At 35.3% G+C, this 22,729-nt stretch overlaps 1 protein-coding gene across 3 annotated transcripts in view; it reads left to right on the top strand.

Annotated features, from left to right (window-relative positions):
• CCDC102B (coiled-coil domain containing 102B) overlaps positions 1–22,729 on the top strand; it is a 189,925-nt gene that overhangs the window by 132,340 nt on the left and 34,856 nt on the right. For 2 of the 3 annotated variants that reach the window (XM_077752719.1, XM_077752718.1), the window contains exon 6: positions 15,090–15,206. The exons of the other annotated variant lie outside the window; for it this stretch is intronic. In XM_077752719.1, the coding sequence (XP_077608845.1) occupies positions 15,090–15,206 (117 nt within the window). The remainder of the gene's footprint in view (positions 1–15,089; positions 15,207–22,729) is intronic. 3 annotated transcript variants of the gene reach the window in all.

The following is a 22,729-nucleotide window of genomic DNA, read 5'->3' on the forward strand; positions in this document are numbered from 1 at the left end:
TTGAACTGCAGGTAGTTTCATTAAGAATGCTCCTAACAGAAGCTCTTTAAGACTTAAAGGCATGATTGCTGTAATTCTTCGGGTGAAATAATCTTTGCTCTTTACATATTTTTAACAACTTCGTTGAGATAAGAGTCACCAACTGTACAATTCATCCATTCAGAGAGTACAGTTTGGTGGCTAATGTATTTACAGCACTGGGCAACCTTCACCACGATCAATTTTAAAACATTTCATCCGTCCCGAAAGAAACCACATATCCATTAGCAGTTCTCCCTAAGCACCAGAGCTTAGCCAAATACAATCGAATACTAGAGATTTGCCAATTCTGGACATTTCCTATAAATGAGAATTTGATTGGTTTCTTCCACTTTGTGTTAGTTTTTGAATACAGTTTCTGTAATTTGCTATCTTAGCCACTATTCCTGCCACAACTCAATAAAGAAACATTATGCTGATCTCTTTTTTTAATGGAAGCCTCATTTAGAAAAAAAATATATATATTAGGAGGTGTAATTTTCTATTCTGCAGAAGAAAAATATTAATATTGAGCTGTTTCATACCTGTCTGAAGCAAGAGCTAAACATTTAAAAATATTATTTTCCTTAAATGAAAACTTTGCTCTTGACAGATGTAAAGCCTACCATTTCATGTTTAATAGAAAAAGACTAACTCAGAAAACAAAGAAGAAAATTTCAGTTTCTAAGGCTTCACAGAAATGTAAGATCTTCTTTCACTATTACCAAAGTTGGCACGAATTTTTTTCTTGGTGAAGTTAAATCACATCTTTTAACTCCAATAGAATATATTCAAACATGAGTATTTGATTTTTTTCTTTTTAGTTTGTTACTGTAGTAATTATATGTTGCTTCAGGCAATATTTAATTAAGAATTAAGCCAGGCTAATCCTTTACAAAGAACATTTACCTAAAAGTAAAAATCTAAATTACTTTTTCCCCAAAAAACTTTGATATTCTATAATTTCATGAGTTTGTAGGATTTTTTTGGGGGGTGGGGGGGCTNAGGGCTCGCTTGCTGTGCCTCTTGTATGATCTCTCTCTCTCTGGTGTGTGTGTGTGTGTGTCTGAGAGAGAGAGAGAGAGAGAGAGACCTTAAAGAACAATATCCTGTGAAGCCTAAACTTGATAGCTAAAATGGTATCACATTCCAAAATATATCTTGAAGACTCTTCTGTTTATGGATAGGAAGACTCAATTCTTTCCAAGACATCTGTTCTTTCCAATTTGATCTATAGATTCAGTGCAATCTTAATCAAAATCCCAGCAAGTTATTTTGTGGATATTGATGCACTGACACTAAACTATACAGAGCAGCCAAGGACTCAGAATAGCCAACACAATATGGAAAGACAAGAATAAGGTAACAGGCTGACATTACCTGACTTCAAGACATACCATAAAACTATAATATTCAAGAGAGTGTGGTATTGGTGAAAAAAACAGATCAATGGAACAGAATAGAAACCCAGAAATAGGCCCACATAAATATAGTCAATTGATCTATGACAAAGGAGCATAGGCAATACAGTAGATAAAAGATAGTCTTTTTACCAAATTATGCTGGAATAATTGAGCATTCGTGTGCCAAAAAGAAATCTAAACATAGACCTTACACACTTTGTGGAATAATATATCATGGACCTAAATGTAAAACACAAACTACCAAGCTCCTGGAAGATAACATAGGAGAAAACCCAGTTGACCTTGGACGTGGTGATGCCACTTTTTGATACAGAGTTAAAAGCACAATCCATGAGTGAAATCGTTGGTAAGCTGGATTCATTAAAATCAAAAAACTTCTCTCTGCAAAGACAATGTCAGGAGAATGAGAGGACAAGCCACAGGCTAGGAGAAAATATTCTCAGAAGACACATCTGGAAAAGAACTATGATCCAAAATATATAAAGAACTCTTAAAAGTCAACGATAAGAAACACAAGCAACCTGATTAAAAATGGACCAACGACTTAATACACGTCACTAAGGAAGACACCCAGTTGACAAATAAACATGTAGAAAGATGCTCCGCATCTTCTGTCATAAGGAAAATGAAAATGAGAACACTGAGATACTAGTGCACATCTATTAGAAGGGCCCCAGTCCAGGACGCTGACAACACCAAATGCAGGCACACACAGAACAAGAACTCGCACGCAGAACGGTTTGGCCCCTTTGGAAGGCTGCATGGTCAGCGTAGTTTCTGGTGCTATATGGTATACTCAACACTTGCTACCAGAACAGAGGTTTAGTATTTTCACAACAGCAACAACAAAATGATAATTATGTGAGTTGAGGGATATATTAACTACTTCATTGTGGTAAACATTTCACAGTGTAGAAGAGTGTCAAATCAGCACATTGTACACCTTAAACTTACACTGGGCTGCATGTCTCACATGTCTAAATAAGCTGAAAATATTTTCTTTTAAAAGGACTTTAAAGCGCATTTGATAGTTACAAATAATGGGGGGGGGAGACTTTTCTTCATTACTGTCGTTGAGCAATTTGATTTTTTTTATGTGTTGATATGATCTTTATATATCTTTGTGCTGGAGTCTGTGGAATTTCTTGAATATGTCTATGCTTTTTATTAAATTTGGAAAATTTTCATCATTATTTTTCTAAGTATCTGTCCCCACCTCTTTCTCAGGAACTCCAATTACAAGTACATCAAGCCACTTGAAGTTGTCCTGGAGCTTGGTAATTAGCACTCATTGTAGTCCTGCGGTGAGCTAATGGAAGTGTACTGGATTGCTCTGAGAGAGGAAGTTTGGTTAGTGGGCTATATCCAGGTCCTTGATCATTCCTGTGTTTCCAGATGGCTGTCTTTATGATTAGGTTATCCATGTTTGCTGAATGGCATGGTGGAAGTTAAGCTTCTACCCTCCTATAAAGACTGGGCAATAAAGAGTGCTATCTCCTTTGTGATTACATTTCAAAGAGATGGTTCACACATCCTAGAGAAAGACATCCCTGCATTATAATTATAAAGCTGGCAAAAAAAAAAAAAAAAGGCTGGGAGATTTATCCCACAAAGAATTAGAGAAAGAATTTAGAATTACAGAATGTTGTTTTCAAAAGAAACACTTAGAAAATGAAAGTAAAGAGTGTGTAGTCATAAATAAATGTGTCTACAGTTTAAATTAAGCTGAGGGGAGCATTAAAGTCCTCTTGGTCACTTTTAATTCTTTCATCTTTATTATTTCTGGGCACGTTGTTTTAATTGATTGACTTTCCTCCTCTTTATGCGTCATGAATACCTATTTGTATGACATGTAATTTTTGACTGGACTCTTGTCATGAGGAATTTTACCTCATTGGGTGGGTGCTAAATATTTTCATATTAAAAAAAAATATTTTTGAGCTTTGTTCTGTGACGAGGTTCCATTCCTTGCAGACATTTTGGTCTTTTTAAGTGCATTTGAATATATAGAGGTTTTTTTCTTTATTCAACTTTTTCCTTTTTTTCTTCTTTATATTAGAAAAAAAAAAACAGTAGGTAATTATCCTGTAGGGTTCTATTCTGGATTTTATAGATTGGATTTATACATTGTATGGTTAAATGTTATTATGTCCACTGTATTTCCTATTAAATGTTAGTTGGAGCAAGAGGTGTGATTTGATTCAGTTTCAAGACTCTCTCCTCGATAATGTGTTCCTCCATTAGGAAGCACATGGTCTTTGTTTCTTTGTGGTGCTGATAGACTGACGCTCACTGCATTAATTAGGAATTCCAAAACTGTGATATTCTAATGATAGCATTTCTGCTCAAGTTATTATTTGCAACATTTAAATGAAAGAACTTCCTCTCATACAATATTTTGTTCATTTAGGGGCACGTGTGTGGCTCAGTCAGTTGAGTGTCTGACCTGGGCTCAGGTCTTGATCTCGCAGTTTGTGAGTTCGAGCTCCACATGGTGCTCTGCTGATGGCTGATGGCTCAGAGCCTGGAGCCTGCTTCAGAGTCTGTGTCTCCCTCTAGCTCTGCCCTCCCCTACTCATTTTCTATCTCTTTCTCAAAACTATTTTTTTAATTTTAATTAGGTTTTAGTACTATTATACATTTATGAATTTAAACTTATTAGATGTTTTAATAGTGTATTGTACTTATTATTCTTAATGATATTCAAAAGGTACCATAGTTAGAGAGCAAAACATTTTTATATTGGCAACTGAGAACATTTGAAGCAATCCTAGTAATCTTTAAAGTTTACTTATTCTGTAGTGTGACTAGATATATTCTCAGTGGTATGATTCTTCTTCAAAGAGTCCTGGGTTCTTATAATGAGAAATATCCTAAGACCTCAATCTGTACACAGATAAGTACATCGGTGCAGGGATGGTCACTATTTCAGGCCATTTTAGTAGGGAAAAAAATGGAAAACTAAGTGCTATGTTAAATCCTTGTCACTCTGCTCTGTCACAGTCTCTGATATCCTTTGTAATCTTTATCTTGGGTTTAGTATTTTTTGCACCTTATTTTTTTTTTACCTTATCTCTTAAGACATTATCTGTTGCATTTATCTGTTCTTATGTTGCTTATAGTTTATTCCGAAATGTTTTTTTTCATTTATTTCTAATTCTTTCCTAGTATTATAACATTTCTCTGTTTATCTAATTCTTGGTTGTGTTGCTGTTTCATATTATATATAATTTTATTATTTCTGTTTAGGTCGCAGTGAAAAATGTGATTACTGCTTTCTTTTTCTCTAGCGGGCATGTATTTTTAGAATGTTCTCATCTGCACCATACTTACATTGTCTGTAAGGACATTATTTTGTTCTTCATTCTTTTGTCCTTTTAATAACATCACACATGATTCAACTATGACCCTTTTCTGTTACTCACTCTTACATAGATTTAGGCTTTTTGTACTTACAATAGAAGGAGAGTAGACCAAGAAATGTTTCTAGCTTCATCTAGAGCTCACTACACAGTATTTGTAACGTGCCCTAAGTTATGACTTAGTCTGTCCTTTCCATAATCCCCTGACTCTGTTCCCTAACTGATTTATCTGGATCATTCTCCCTTTATTGCCACCATTCCTTTTAGTTTGGATTCTATTCTCAGCACTTCCTACTTTAGTGTGGAATGTGTTTTTAAAGGAATTTTTGTCTTTTTTTGTTTTTGCTTTTATTTTCAATATAAAATAAGTAGAATATAGATTGTTGTACTTCTTTGGACTTTACTCTGGGCCTCTTGATGTTTTATTTATTTCTAGGAGAGAGAGAGACAGCGTGAGCAGGGGAGGGTCAGAGAGAGAGGGAGTCACAGACTCTGAAACAGGCTCCAGGCTCTGAGCTGGCAGTCAGCACAGAGCCCGACGTGGGGCTCGAACCCATGAACCGCGAGATCATGACCTAAGCGAAAGTCGGACGCTTAACCGACTAAGCCACCCAGGCGCCCCATAGGCCCAGACGCTTAACCGACTAAGCCACCCAGAGGCCCCACTCTGGGCCTCTTGAATCCACTCACCAATTAGAATGTGTAACACTCCCCTAGTTTCATCTACTATGTTCACATTGACCTGGCATACTTGCAGGGAATGTCAGTTGTCAACTTGGGGGTTCTCATGTTCTCGGGGCACGTTGCTTCCATTTAGTTTTCTCAAAGAGGTGCTGATATTCTGCCGTTCTTGAAGCTGAGTAGATTGTCCTAGGGTTTTCAGGGAATATATGTCACCTAATTTTGCTGTGGAATTCCATAGGTTTTTGATTTTGTTATTGTCATTGCTCTGCCTTTTCATGGAGAGATTTGGAGACACTGAGTCACCACCACACACTGCCATGTTGCTACAGTTCCCCATGGGAATAGTTATATGGATTTCACATCCAGATTCTCAGCTTTCATATATGGTCTTCAAAAAACCATCTTCCTAAAGAAGTACTTTTCAAGCCATTTCTCTTTTCCCACATTACTCTCCACCCATTTCTCAAATGAGAATCATGCTTAGTTCCCAGTCCAAGTGTTATTTTAGAACATTTTGTCAGGGTGGGAAAAACTCAGGAGTACCAAACATAGATACTTTGAAAAAGATATTTTGAAAAATTGATGTTGAGAAACTAACTAAACAATAGATCATGAAATATTTGGCATTTCAGATGGCTTGTATTTTTCTTTTTCATAAAAATGTTTGAATCAGCCCTAATAGATTGGTCAGTTTATAGATAATAAAAAATCATTTTGATATAAGATCAAAAGTGGTCTTGTCATCCATTTGAAAGTATATGCTAACCAGAATTTTAATAAAAACTTGCAACAAAAAAGAAAGACATTAAAAAATCAACACAAACTGTGCCTCTGCTATAACAAAATATCTCCCATTTCTATTAACGTGTGATCAACTTTCTCAGTGCCTACATTTTAAAAAGAGTAAAGAAAACTGATGATCATTCTTATTTCATTCTATCAATAAGTAATTTCATCCATGGATACACAAACTAATTGAAAAATGTATCTATCCATCTCATTAAGAGATGCATTTCCAGCAAATGATTAGTTTATATTTAATAATTACTTATTACAATATGTGCTATCTTGTTTTGAAGCAACCATGTAGCATAGCAATTGTAGAGATAATTCAATCCAAAGAAACATTTTAATGTTTGGAGNCCCCATCAACCCTCAGTTCTCAATATTTTAGAGTCTCTTATGGTTTGTCTCCTTCCCTCTCCTTAATTATTTTTTCCTCTTCCCCTCCCCCATGGTCTTCTGTTAAGTTTTTATATAAATATTTTTATATCCTATTATTGAGCAAAAACATTTTCAAATATAAACATATGTTACAGAAATAAAAATTCAATAAATAAAATTAACACAATTTTTGACTAGATGATAGTGACTCTAATTCCAAGTTCTCTATTCTGTTCCATTGGTCTGTGTATGTTTTTGTGCCAATACCATACTGTCTTGATGATTATAGCTTTGTGGTAGAGGCTAAAGTCTGGGATGGTGATGCCTTCTGTTTTGGTTTTCTTCTTCAGAATTACTTTGGCTATTCAGGGTCTTTTGTAGTTCCATACAAATTTTAGGATAGTTTGTTCTAGCTTTGAGAAGAATGCTGGTGCAATTTTGATTGGGATTGCATTGAATGTGTAGATTGCTTTGGGTAGTAATGACATTTTAACAATATTTATTCTTCCAACCCATGAGCATGGAATGTTTTTCCATTTCTTTGTGTCTTCTTCAATTTTCTTCATAAGTTTTCTATAGTTTTCATCATACAGATCTCTTATGTCTTTGGTTAGGTTTATTCCTAGATATTTTATGTTTTTTTGTGCAGTTGTGAATGAGATCAGTTTCTTGATTCCTCTTTCTGTTGCTTCATTTTTGGTGTGTAAAAATGCAACTGATTTCTGTATGTTGATTTTGTACCCTGGAACTTTGCTGAATTCATGGATCAGTTCTAGTAGGCTTCTGGAGGAGTCTGTCAGGTTTTCTATGTATAGAATCATGTCGTCTGTGAAAAGTGAAAATTTGACTTCTTCTTTGCCAATTCTGATGCCTTTTACTTCCTTTTGTTGTCTGATCCATCACTACGTTAAACAACAATGGTGAGAGTACACATCCCTGTCGTGTTCCTGATCTCAGGGGGAAAGCTCTCATTTTTTCCCCATTGAGGATGATGTTAGCTGAGGGCTTCTCATAGATGGCTTTGATGATGTTTAAGTAGGTTCCTTCTATCCCAACTTTCTCGAGAGTCTTTATTAAGAAGGGATGCTGTATTTTGTCAAATGTTTTTTCTGCATCTATCGACAAGATCATATGGTTTTTATCTTTTCTTTTGTTAATATGATGTATCACATTGATTGATTTGTGAATATTGAACCAGCCCTGTAACCCAGGAATGAATCCCACTTGATCTTGGTGGATAATTCTTTTTATGTGCTGTTGAATTCGATTTTCAAGTATCTTGTTGAGGATTTTTGCATCCGTATTCATCAAGGATATTGGCCTGTAGTTCTCATTTTTTGCTGGGTGTCTGGCTTGGGAATCAAAGTGATGCTGGCTTTGTAGAATGAGTCTGGACATTTTCCTTCCATTTCTATTTTTGGAATAGCTTGAGAAGAATGGGCATTAACTCTAATTTAAATGTCTGGTAGAATTCCCCAGGGAAGCCATCTGGCCCAAGACTCTTATTGGGAGATTTTTGATAACTGATTAAATTTCTTCACTAGTTATGGGTCTGTTCAGATTTTCTTTCTTCCTGTGTGAATTTTGGTCATGTGTGTGTGTTTAGGAATTTGTCCATTTCTTCTAAGCTGTCAAGTTTGTCGGCATATANCTGATTTTTATTACTTCTCTTTTTCTGCTGGGTTTGGGGTGCTCTTGTTGTTCTCCTTCTACTTCCTTTAGGTGTACTGTTAGATTTTTGTATTTGTGCTTTTTCTAGTTTCTTGAAATATGCCTGGAGTACAATAACATTTCTATGATTTTTAGATATTAGCATTCAGTAAAATGTGATGCAACCATTTTATTTAAAATATTTAAAATTCAGCAGAAGTTTCATTTATTGAATCTAAATAAATATACTATTTAGTCCACCATTAAAAAAAGTAAAAGATACATCAGCATGAGAGCAAAACAGTTTAAACACCACTAAGATTAGTTATTTAGTGTTTTTATTTTGACTTGAAGGACACAATAAAATTTGCTTTAATTGTAGTTAAACATTTTTTTGTCTTTACTACCATTCTTTACAATTGAGGGAGGGACTTAGGTAAAGTTTAGTTTGAATAAATTTGGCTACAAATTTTGCAGATATGATATAAGTCCTGGTATTTTGGAAACTTCTCCATGCACTTAGAGTTCATTAAAATTAGTTGGAATCTTAATTTTGTTGTTAGCTATCGCTGGGTTGACTGCATTTAGGTGACCTCTCATTTGGGCACATTTCCTCCTTACTTTCCTCACCTTTCATGAGAATATGGTATGGCTACCAGAATCTGCCTAACTGCTAAACACTTGGTTTTCCACTCTGTACTGTTTGATATTCAATACGTAAAGAGCCCAGTTATAAATGTATACATCAACATGAAAGCAATGGGAAAAGCCATTGAAGTGTGTTGACCAGGGTCAATTTGATTTTTAAAAAAATGACTCAAAAGGCCCCTGGGTAGTCCTGTCAGTTGAGCATCCCACTCTTGATATTGGTTCAGGTTATGATCTTACAATGGTGAGATTGAGCCCCGTGTCGGGCTCTGTGCTGACAACATGAAGCCTACTTTGGATTTTCTCTCTGACCCTACCCTCCCTTACTCTTCTCTCTCTCTCTCTCTCTCTCTCTCTCCCCCTCTCTCTCAAAATCAACAAATAAACTTTTTTAAAAAAATGATTCAAACTTCAATGTGAAGAAGAGATTTGGGGTCATGAGTGATGAGGAAACTTATGAATCTGTCATGGTAATCCAGAAAGAAATCATCAGGTGTCCTAAGTTTGATGGGAGATGTGGAGAGTTGAGAAACATACAAGTGAAAGAAATTGTGATGCTTAGTGATCAAGTGAATGTTGGAAATGCTGGAGGATGCTAGGGGGTTAGAGAGATGCGGGCGGGAAGTATCCAAATCCCTATTTCTCCGCCATCTTGCCACCCATTAGGGGGTTAGAGAGAAGGAGAAGTTACAGACTTCTGACCTTATCTGTGGGGTGGCCATCCACCAAAGAAGGCATATCATGAGGAAGAGCAACTTGAGAGGAAATGACAATGGATTCAGTACTGAATATGTTGAGCTTGAGGTAGAAATATTTGGTGAGATTTCGGATTTATGAGTGCAGGAAAGAAATGTGAACAATGAGCAGTGAGATGGTGGTTGAAACCTTGGAAGGAAATGGGATCCCCAAGGTTGATATATTGAATGAGGCAAAAGAGAGTTTGGAGGATGAGCACTAGGTAAGGCAGATAGAGAAAGGGAAACTGCCCCTAAGTCAGAATGTCTGGGGAGGATGAGAGCAGGAGAAAATCTTTGTTCCCATGAACCAGAGGAAAAGAGTACTTGAACAAAGGCATTGTTAATAGTATCAAATTCTGCCAAGGATTCAAGTTAAGGACAAGGCTGAATATTGTATACTGGAAAGTATTGAGGATGAACAAAAGCCAATAGAGGAATAAGTCAGAGGAGAGCACATGGAAAATGTGAAGGTAAGAAGCTCTCCCAAGACAGTTGAAAGTAAGAGGAAACAAAAAGCTGGAATGGAAACTTCAAAACTGGAAAGAGAGAGGGGGTAGGTGTGTGTGTGGGTCTNACATTGTTAATAGTATCAAATTATGCCAAGATTCAAGTTAAGGACAAGGCTGAATATTGTATACTGGAAAGTATTGAGGATGAACAAAAGCCAATAGAGGAATAAGTCAGAGGAGAGCACATGGAAAATGTGAAGGTAAGAAGCTCTCCCAAGACAGTTGAAAGTAAGAGGAAACAAAAAGCTGGAATGGAAACTTCAAAACTGGAAAGAGAGAGGGGGTAGGTGTGTGTGTGGGTCTTCTACACTTGATCTCTCATATTTCCTTTTCAAACCTAAATGGAAACTATCAAGCAATTAAATGTTGTTGAGGGACAAACCAAGAGATCTCGAAAATCCCAGAGACATACAAGTCTTAGAATGAGTTTGCCAAGTACTCCAAAGGTACCAAATCCTGACTACAAATGGAATGATTAGTTTTTAACACTAGGAAGGTATTTAAATTCTTTGACAACAGGGAAAAAAGAAAAGATTTGTATAGATGCATACAAATTTGTAGATTATGTTATAGGAGGTTGAAGCTCTTTTCTATGCATAGCTTTTCTGATCCTTCATGAATGAAGCTGCAAGATTGTTTGTTGAGAGGGAGGAAATGGTGGGTTTGGTATTTGGGTAGATTGAGTTATGATGTATTGTTAATAACATTGACATAAATATTGAATGCAATAATCCACAAAGGCCAGATCTTTGGAATAAGCAATAACTACCTAATCATTTTAGATAATTTTGAAGGATAAAATAGTGAGACAAAATCAAAATAACAGGGTGTGTTAGATTATATTTTTGTGCCCTTTTGAAATGAGATTTTCTTTTCCCGCTTGACCTAAATAACTAAGAAAATATTTTTATTTATATGTTACACAATCTTCTTGTTTTCCAGAATCATCTTCAAAAAGACATTCTACTCCATGCTAATTATAATGTACTAGAATAAATATTTACATATAATGTTGCTAATTTTCCAGAAGCAAATTATGGCAGATATTTCTGAAGTCAGAGAGATGACAAGTTGCCTGGTTTAACTGTTCACAAATACTGCAGTATGAAAAGAGGAATTTAATAGAGGAATTTTGGAATTATCTTAAGGTGCAATTTCAGAGGAAGAAAGTCTTAACAAAGGACTATGCTTAAATAAAAGGACCTGAACTTGGAAAATGCTTTCCAATGCCGACTCATTCACTTTTTCCAGTACCTTCTATTTCTATAACTTTCAATTTAAGTAATGTGATATATCACTTGTGGATGACATTCATAATTCTGATAAATGAATAATCTTTAACATCTATACATCCACAGCTTTCCACTTTTCAGCTGCTAATTAGATTTTACTTATAACTACATTAATCTGAACCTGAATTTGAATAAGTAAGTGGCAAAATTAACGTGATTTTGAGTCCAGAGGATAATTTTTAAATGATCTTCATGCTCAAATTTTCATAAAGAGGAGTATAGCTGTTTCATTAACCTGACCATCAGGTTGTTGTTTCTTTTCTTTGTTATTTTGTCTTAATTGCCTTCACTGTACAATATTTTGTTTACTGTTTTTAATCTTTTTTTCTTTTCTTTTCTTTTCTTTTTCTTTTTCTTTTTTTTTTTTTTTAAGCCTGGAGTGTGTAGGAACAGTGAGAAGGTCAGAGTGACCAACACAGTAAGGGCCAAGAGTAGGGGATGAGGTTTGGTTTGGTAGGTTTCAGACCCAGTCGGTTAGTGAGGATTATAAGGATCCATTATATTCTGAATGGATTGGGAAGCCACGGGAACAACTTGAGCCTCAGAGTTACTTGACCTGAATTACTTTTAAAATTCTTTGATTGCTATTTTGGAAGAGGGACTACAGAGCTACTTGGAGAAGCAGGCCTCGTTGGCAGCCACTAAAATAACTGATGTGAGAGACCATGCTGGTGTTTGATCAGGACACTAGTGGTGCATGTAGAGAAGTGGTTGGATTTATTGTAGATTTTGAAGGCAAAATTCAATTATTTTGATTTTAGTTTGGATATGACACATCAGAGAAAGAAAGGAGTTAGAAATAAATCCAGTATGTTTGGCCTGATCAAAGGGAAAATTGGAGCTGATCCTTCCTAAGATAGCAAAGACTGGAAGAGAAATAGGTTTCAGGGAAGTTCTTAACTTGTCTTTGTGATGTTTTACGTTTTGGATACCTACAGAAGTGACAAGTAGGAAGTTGAACTCACGGGAGACTTGCAAGATGGAACTATATACATTTGGACATTGTCAGAATTTTGACCAGCGTGCAGGGCTGTGGGTGCACATCAGCCATCCAAAGGCATAAGAACCGAGCTTTGAGACACCCCAACATCTGGCTATATTTTCCATCTTTTCTCATAAATTCTTCTAAAGGGAAGGATTACTAGACGCATTTAAATTTTTCTTTTATTGTTCTTTTTTCTTTGAAATTTTGAAGTTGCTCTCTTCTTGATTTACGAGTGCAATATAATATTCATTTCCCCCCAAAGATAGTGATTATATTTTTAATAACATTTACTTTCATATCTTAAATTATACCATTTATCTTTTTTTCCTGGCAGACATTTTGTTTTACAATCTTGACTGCTTTTTTATGTTATTGGTTTCTTCACATGTCCAGAGATCCATGATTTTCCATTGTCAATGAAAAATGAAACTGGAGTTATTTTAGGTAATTAGTGTGGATTTCCTATACTGTTGTGTATGAAAATTCATTTTCCTGCCTTCTCCTTTGAGTGGCAACTTTGATTGAAAGTTCTGTTGACAATGAGAAGGCTTATTGATTGACCTAATTCCCTGAGAATTAATGGTCCAGATTTCAGAAGTTAAGCTAAGGGCATTCAATTACTGGAATGAGTTGGATTTTTACTTTAGTGAACTTGACCCAAAACCTGTTACTTTGATTTAACCCTTTCAATCCATTATTTTCTTAAGCAAAGTGACTTATTTTATTTTATTTTATTTTTAATTTAATTTTGGCCAGAGATTAATGCCACATTGTCTATTTACATGAAAGTGAGGTGAACCATGCATAGACAGACTTGTACTGAACTCCGTGGTATTGTGTCCTCTTCCACATTTGCCTTCCGTGGGAAGTTCTCCATGTTACTAACTCTGAACATGGAACCTCTCTGTACTTGGCAAATCAACCCCCTAACTACACTGTAGCTCATTTCTAGTCTATGTCTATAAACTGTTTGCCTCTCAGTAAACTATTCCAGTGGCTTTCAGCTTTATAATTATAGATGTAGTAACTGGTTTATGATTAAGAACTCTAGTAATGAATTTGGCAAGAACACTCTTAAAATTTGCTTCTTCCATTCCTAGCTTTGTGAATTTGGGAAAGTTGCTTAAGCCTAGTAAAAATATGGTTTATTTTTCTTTAAGGTAAGGCTAATAATAATACCTAACACATAGGATTACTCTAGAATTAACTAAGGAAATATATATCAAGTCCAGTTCCTAGAGACTAATACATACTTAATATTTTTATTAACAATGATAATATTATGAGTAATGTTATTTTTAATTTTAAATAGGTAGTATATTGTTTGCTTTTATTTTCTAACGTATAGTGGGATTGCATACAAATTATATAATATAAATTCTGAAAACATTTACCTACTTGTTTTAGGGAAAATATAAATTAGAACAATGTTATATGTGTATTAGACATACAGATGTATTAAATTTTGTATTTCTGTTGAAAACTATAAGAACAACTGTGGAGAAAATTTACTATATATTTACAGGATTTTTCTCACTTTTGTATGTTTCTCTTTATAGACTATTTTTTGAGCAGTTTTAGATTCACAGCATAATTGAATGGAAGGTACATATAATTGCCATACGCCACCTGTCTCACTTAAGCATCCCTCCTCCACTATCGATGTCCTTCTCCAGAGGGGCACATTTGTTACAAATGATGAACCTGTATTGACACATCACTATCACCCAAGTCCGGAGTTTACCTTAGAGTGTACTCTCAGTGTTGTACACCCTCTGGGTTTCGACAAGTGCGTAACGATATGTGTCCACCAGCATCATCCCAAATAGTTTCATTGCCCTAAAAATCTCTGTGCTCCATCTGTTCATCCCTTCCTACCCACAACCCTAAAAACGACCAGTTTTACATTGTCTCCATGGGCTCCCTTTTTCAGAATGTCACATAAGTATAATTATACGGTAAGTAGCCTTTTCAGATGGGCTTCTTTCACTCTGGAATATGCGTTTAAGTTTCCACCATGTCTTTTCATGGCTTGAGTGCTCATTTCTTTTTTTGTGCTGAATAATATTCCATTATCTGGATATGCCACTCTTATGTAGCAGCTCCATATTGCATTTTATTGGCATCTTTTATAAATATGTTTTTACTAATTCTAGCATTATAAAGATGTATTTTTTCCATTGCCCAAGTTTGTCTCTGTTGTAATCTATACACTTTTTAGACTTCATAGAAAGTAGGCATTAAGCAGAGTCACAAAGGGTACTGTGTTACAAATACTCAAGACTATTAAATCAGTGTTAATTGGATTCACTTAGAATCCAGTTGGTCAATTATCAGGCATATGTAAGCAAGTTTTGCCCAGTTTTCAAATGATGAATTTAGATTGCTAAAGCTTTGCTGATTTGTTTTTGAACAACTTAGGATTTTTCAAATACAAATAAAGAAATAAATGTTTTAACTACATTATCACAACAACAGTAAAACCTGCCGGAATCCACATAGAAAACAAACAAACAAAAACTAAACTAAAAGTAAAATGAAAACTAATGTGGATTATACTGGAGCCAGCCTTTGGAGCCTCATGTATTTATAATTTTAACTTCTGTCTTTTTTCAGTTTAACATTATTCCTGGTCAACATGAAAGTGAAATGAAAGAAATATTGAGAGATATAAAAGAAGAGTCAAAATGTCAAACCAGCAAGGATAGAATGATCTACGAGTTAAGAGTTGAGGTAAGGTATTGGATAAGGATTATAATACCAAAATATACCTGATTTTATTAAGTGATATACTATTTTAAGAAGTATAGCTGAGGCATCTTTGGTTACTTTATGAAGAACAATGCTGCTGAAAATCAAAAATAATATAATCAGTTTATATGTGGTTTAAAAATACTGCAAGATGATACTGACTCATCACTAGATTGGAATTACTTGACTTTCATAAAGGCAGAATATTTGATTTTAAAAAAACCTTTAGAAAAAAATTTTTTTTTAATTAAAAAAAACCTTTAAAGACTCTTGAATGCTGAGAACAAACTGAGGGCTGATGGGGGTGGGGGGAGGGGATGGGGGGTGATGGGCATGGAGGAGGGAACTTGTGGGGATGAGCACTGGGTGTTATATGGAAACCAACTTGACAATAAACTATTTAATAAAAAAAAACAAAAAAATAAAATAAAAATGAAAAAATCTTTAGAGCCAATACAATTCTAACTGTGGGTTAAAACTTATTAAACGTTCAGTAGGCTTCTGGATCTCATGTGTCAGGACCAGTGACACACAAAGTGTGTTGCATGTAGTGGAATTAACGTAGCTTTTGGCAGCTAGCGACAGTGTGAGGCGGGCAGGGTGACCTCACTTTTGTTGGTTACTTCATTTCTTAGGTATGCCCAGTGAAATGGTGAAAACATTTATTTTCAACACTTCTACCACCACCACCACCAAAAGAATTTTCACAGATTGTAAACTCTGTTTTTTCTATGTCATGGTAACAAAGGAGGAAATATTTAGGGGATTGAATTATTTGCACTGCATAGAAAATTGTGTAGTGCACTAAAAGTGATAAATCATAAATTACTTATTTTGTATTGTAATTCTGGAAGAATGTCTTGGACACCAAAGTGTGGGAGCAATTCAGAAAATACAGGCTGGGAGGAAGGGGATTTGTATTAGATGGTTTCTCTTCATAAAACTCTGTAAAGACTGAGCTCATACCATAGTATATTTTATATCAGATGAACATAGTGCAGTGGAAAATGAATAACTCATAGATTTTGGAGCTTGAAGTGGCTCCATCGCTGATTACTTTATTCTGGTCAACTCCTTATGCCTCTCTCTCTAGGTCTCAGTTTACAGACGAAAATAATGGAAATAAGAATAATAAAAGTTATCACACAGGATTTTTGAAAAGATCACACACTGCAAAGGAAAACTTGTTGGAGACAGCTTGCCCTAATTTGGGGAGTTGCCACTAAATTGTTCAGGAGAAATAGCTCTTCCCAATTGCATCAGTGCCATCCCTCACCACCTCTTCCCCGAGTCATAAAGGGGGCTTGGGAAAGGGGAAGACAGATGGAGAGAGCCAAGATGAGAAATGCCGATGTGTTGAGGATAATTCTTCCTACCAGTTAGGTCAAAGGGGAAAATGGTGGTTTCTATGATGATTGTTTTCTAAGAGGAATCAAACCATCAGGAGAAACACCACTTTTTCTTGGCCCTGAAATCAGAGAAGCATCGTAGATTAAGCTTTTGTGCAACATGTATAAAAGCCTACTCAGCAGTTAGAGACAAAAACAGAAAAAGACACATCTGGCTGTTTATTGTAAGCCTCCTCAAAGGCCAAGGGCATGATCTTATATCATCATTTTCAGATGCACTGGGAGCCATTGCAATATAGGATCTCTGATATACAACTTTTTTAGTTTGATTTGGTGAAAAGTTCTAAGACTCATTTATTAGTCATGTGGCCTTGAGTAAGCTTTTTCATATCTATACAACCCAAATGTGATACAAACAGTTTACCCAGCTACAGATAATCTTCCACAAGACATTCAAGTACTATGATAAATGATGTTATGGTTTAAAATTCTTGGTAAAGCACTGAAAGCTGAAAGCAAATGAAAGACATGAATTGGCTATGTTTGTGCACGTGAGTGGTATATACAATTGAATTAAATTACAGAAAGAAAGCTTTGTTCAAAAGAAAACAAATAGGGGCGCCTGGGTGGCCGAACCCGTTGAGTACCAGTCTGAGTTTCAGGTCAGGTCATGACCTCAACATTCATGAAATGGAGCTCTGTGTCCAGCTCCACACTGACAGTACGGAGTCTCCTGGGGATTTTCTCTCTGTCCCTCTCTCTCTGCCTCTCCCCTGCTTGTACTCTCTTTCTCTCTCTCTCTATTTCTCAAAATAAATTTTAAAAATTTAAAAAAAAGAAAAAGAAAATATTGAGACAGATTCTTAATACGAATGACAAGTTTCTGTGTGTGTATGTTTGTGTGTGGATGTGTAAGTGTATGTTATATATGTGAGTGTATATGTGTTCATTTAAGTCTTAAATTAGGATAGAAGCTACTTTCTTCCTTAGAAAAGAAGATACATAACCACCCTTTGTTGGCATCATTGTACATTTTACATTGGCTGTGTTTAGGTCTCTAATATCATATCATAATATGGAATATGTTTTTATAAAGGTCATTGTGTGACCGTACACAATTAAAGTATAAGCTATTTTTAAAAATCAGGATTTTTAGACATATAACCAATATTGTAGTATGTATGTGCACATATGTCTTTGGGTATTTAAAAATGGCTTAAATTCCTAGAAATGGTATGCCTTAGGCAAGAGAATGTTTAGTTTTTAAGTCTTTTATACACATTGCCAAGTTGTCTTTAGAAAAACATTGTCTCAATTCACATTCTCACCCACATGCAGAGTCTAAGCACACTCATCTCATTAGTCTATAGTCAAGAGTGTATATTATTATTTTTAATATTTTCATAAGTGATTTTGAAATTGCCATTTTAATTTGCATTTTACTTGTCTAAACATAAATTTCTGGTGGTTTGCTCATTTTTCAGATATAGTATTTTTATAATAGCTACCATTTACTGATAACTTCAAAGATGTCATATGTATAATGCTGGACCATTGAATTTTAAGATCTCATTTAATATTAAATATTTTAACTATTCTTTTTTAATTTTAATTTTGTCATTTTAAAAATTTTAATTCCAGTATAGTAACATACTTTTTTGAATGAAATACTTTTGTTTTATGATCTGTATATATTCTTGTCTAGTTTTAAAGGAAACAACCTTAAGTTTGTTTAGGTAAAGTTATAAAATCGCCTCAAAACATTGTTGAAATAATCGTTTAGTTCCAGTTTTTCAGAGGTGTGCACTCCGATTCAGACTGTTAGCAAGTTAGGCCACTTACCAAGGCCACATAGCTAATGAGTTTTAATCTAGAAACCAAATGCCAACAGCTGGTATTCAACATTGCTGTTCTGGTCTATCACCCTTTGAGTCTGCTGGAGAAACGTAACAGATTTTCAAACAATATTGTTTGAATTGAGGGAAAAATAGTATTTGAATATCAAGCATCACAATTGTTTAACATTGATGATCCCCATTTACGATGGACAACTTTTAAAACTGTTACTAACAGACTCAGCAATTTGATAATAGTATTGCCCTCACTTGACCAGTGTGTCCTAGTTATTTCTTGAACTGCCCAGTTTTTTCAGAAGTAAGCTTCTCATTGTAGAAATTTGGTCAAAGAAGTTCAAAATGGAGTATTGGCAAAAAAAGCCCCAGAGTATTTACATAATTGGCTCTTCTGGCCAATGTGTTAAGGCGGTGAATTCTCTGAGCACAAAGTCACTGGATAAATGAATAGTTCTCAATAAATGCATATGCATAACAAATACATTTAATTTTTTTCTCCATATTTAAGATCAAGGTCCCTCAAACTGGAAATGAAAAAAATGTTTTATTTATTTATTATTGAGAGGGAGAGAGAGAGAGGGAGAGGGAGGAGAGAGAGAATGCATTGTATGGGGGAAAAGGGCAGAGAGAGAGAGGGAAAGAGAGAATCCCAAGCAGGCTCCATACATACAGGGCTGGATCTCATGAAAGATGAGATCATGACCTGAGACAAAATCAAGAATGATGCTAAACCAACTGAGCCATCACGTGCCGCCAAGAGGAATTTTGCTTAAAATGGAAATTAACTAGCATTTTGAATCAAGAAGTCACTATTTCTTTCTACAATCCAGCTGCTGCTTGGATACTGTCTTATAGTAAGTGTACTTACCAGTTTGCAGCTCAAGTAGGTTTACTCAGATTTTTGTGTCGAGGCAGGGGTAAATCTAAAGAACAGAAAAATGTTTTTATTCTATGTTAAAAAAAAGAAAAAATATTTTCAAGGTGTTTTCCTAAATTATAGTTCAGTCTTTAATTCTGTATATACTCTATGGTGGAATGGGATCTAGTACATTCCTGACTGCTGTGTAATTTGGAAATGGACCTGCCCGAGACACCTGCCTTCAGTGAAGGATGTAGAATTCATCCAGAATTATAGTTAAGTGCATGTTTTAGGCTGGGTGAGAACTATGTAGCGGATCTGGATGATGCTGGAGGAGTTGACCTAGTTACAACTTTTAAATGAAAAGTTGCCTGGGATTTTAGTTACTGCCAGAGCTAAATAGTATTATCTTTGACTGGCAGGGAGTTGTATAATTAGAAATTCAGTGCCATCATAACTCAGTTTTCTGAGATTCTCACAATAGCTGGTAATCTAATTTGATTTAAATCTCTTGTACCTCACACCTCTTACTGACTTTATATGTTGTAGCAAAGTGGGTTAGATTACTGAGAATACTCTAAATGTATCAGAAATAATTATATAATTTCGAAACAGGATACTGATGGTGGAAAGCAAGTCAATTTAGGAGTCTATTAGTGATATGGATTTGAGCATTCTGGCACATTCTGGGCTTATATTGACAGACCTCAGGGAACAGAATCTCTAAAGAGAAATTTGATATGAGTAAACCACTAGAGAAAAATAATATTCTGGGAAAACTGAAAATTAAACTGTCACACATGGATATGTTTTCTGCTTATTTAGACAAATACAAGTCTAAATAGTCCAATTATCCAAGACCAAAACTGTCACTTGTCTTCCATTTACATAAGAATGATGAATATAAAATTGAACAACAAATGAAAGCCTGTGATGGTTTATCCAAAAAGTATTAGGTGCCTTGAGTAACTTTTTTTTTTTTTCCAAAAAAGGGTTAGAATTGTGTAGGGTGGGCAAAAGTATTTGAAACTCCTTTGCACAGATAACCCATGAGCAATGTTTTTTCCTGATGGTCAGGTGTTCAGAATGCTTTCCATCTATATCAGATTGATGATTTATTTACAATCTGAGATTGTTTTCCAAACTGTAAGTTTATCCAAAGGACACAAAATGCTGATTCAAAAGGGGCACATGCACCCCAATGTTTATAGCAGCACCATCAACAACAGCCAAATTATGGAAAGAGCCCAAATGTCCACTGACTGATGAATGGATACAGATGTGATACACACACACACACACACACACACACACACACACACTGGACTACTACTCAGTGGTGAAAAAGAATGAAATCCTGTCACTTGCAACAAAATGGATGGATCTACAGGGTAAGTATGAAATAAGTCAAAGAAAGAAAACTGCCATATGACTTCACTCATATGTGGAATTTGAGAGGCACAACAGATAAACATAGGGGAAGGGAAGGAAAAATAAGATAAACACAGAGAGGGAGGGGCACCTGGGTGGCTCAGTAAGTTAAGCAACCGACTTCAGTTCAGGTCATGTCTCGCAGTTGTGAGTTACAGCCCTGTGTCAGGTTCTGTGCTGACCGCTCAGAGCATGGATGCTGCTTCAGATTATGCATCACTCACTGCCCTTCTCCGATTTGTGCTCTGTCTCTGTCTGTCTGTCTCTCTCTCAAAAACAAATAAGCATTAAAAAATAAAAAGGAAGGCAAACCATAAGAGACTCTTAAATACAGAGAACAATCTGAGAGTTGCTGAAGGGGAGGTGGGAGGGTGTATGGGCTAAATGGGTGGTGGGCATTAAGGAGGGCACTTGTTGGGATGAGCACTGGGTAAGTGATGAGTCACTGGGTTCTAGTCCTGAAGCCAATACTACAGTGTATGTTAACTAACTTGAATTTAAATAAATTTTAAAAAATTTCCTTCCTGTATTTATTGGATAGAAAGCAATCTATTGAAGATTATGAAGTGCATGGGAAAAGAAGACACTGGTTTAATTAAAACTGTGCCAACCCCAAGTCAACAAGTGTTTTCCTGATGACCTACCTAAGGCCTCCACTCCGATGCCCTTCAGGTCTTGTTCTCTCTCAGATGAATACTCATATGTTTGGGGCCTTTCCTAACCCTTCGGCCCATAATTTCTATATATGTCTTTCAAAATCCACTTTACTCCTTTCTGTAGAGGCAGTAAGTGAACTTACCAAATTCACATAAACATGCTTATTTACATTTCCATGTTATCTTAACACTTACTATTCTCAATGCTTCAAATTCAAAACTGCTTTCCTAAATCTGTTACAGTTGTATTGAGTAAGGGTTCAAATAGCCAATGAAGAGAAATATTCTATTTTACATTAGATTTAGAACTTTTCCATTATCATCCTGAAAATCTTTCCCTCCGAAAACATGTTTTCATATGAATTAAGTGAGCATTCACACTTCTCTGTCAAAATCCCGGTTAATGTGAACACATAAAAGGCAAAGAAGCTTGTCTGTTTATATGGGAGATCGTAGCTTCATTTTGCAACAGTGCATGGCTTACAGCGGGTGCCATGGATGTGGGGAAACTTAAAGGTACATATCAAAAAGAAGAGGACCTTCTATTTCAACCTTTTATGAGGTTGAAAGAAAAAAGAATCAAAGTGGAGGGAGGGCATAGCTCTGTATATGTCCATACTCATTTGGTATGTTTTATATTTGACTATACTCCGTATTTTCCCAGCACATTGATTTCATCAGTGATTCACCACTGATACAGCTTGTGAATGTGATGTTTTAAAGGATGACTACATCAAGAAACTAGAGGCTAGTCTCCTAACTCCTAAAGATATGCCCAATTTTCCTATTATACTCTACCATCTGGGGTTAGCTGAAAAATTCAGTATCCTCTGAACTTATTATTGAATTCATTTATTTTTTAAATAGCATTGGATATTTCTCTCAATTATTAGAAATTCTCCTATATTTTAAATATTTAAGCAATAGAAAATATTATTAATTATTAGATAACCTCTATAAATATAAAAATTTAAAACTTTGTTCATAATATGTTGTAATCCTGGTAAGCATGAGTGGCTATTGGAATAATTATTTTTTATGCAATTTTTAATTTTAATTCCAGTATAATTCCAGTATAGTTAATTCAGGTGTACAGTATAGTGATTCAATAATTCTATATATTACCCAGTGCTCATTATGATAAGTGTACACTTTAATCCCCATCACCCATTTCTCCCATCCCCACTTCCCATCTTCCCTCTGGTAAGATATGCTCTACATCTGTGCTATACTTCTGTGCTCTACAGTTAAGAGTCCATTTTTTGGTTTTTCTCTTTTTTCTTCATTGTTTCTTAAATTCAACATGGATAAAATCATATGGTATTTGTCTCTGAATGATTTTTTTTTTTTTTTTTTT

This window comes from Crocuta crocuta, unplaced genomic scaffold (assembly GCF_008692635.1).
Source record: "Crocuta crocuta isolate KB4526 unplaced genomic scaffold, BGI_CrCroc_1.0 scaffold101, whole genome shotgun sequence".
NCBI lineage: Eukaryota > Metazoa > Chordata > Mammalia > Carnivora > Hyaenidae > Crocuta > Crocuta crocuta.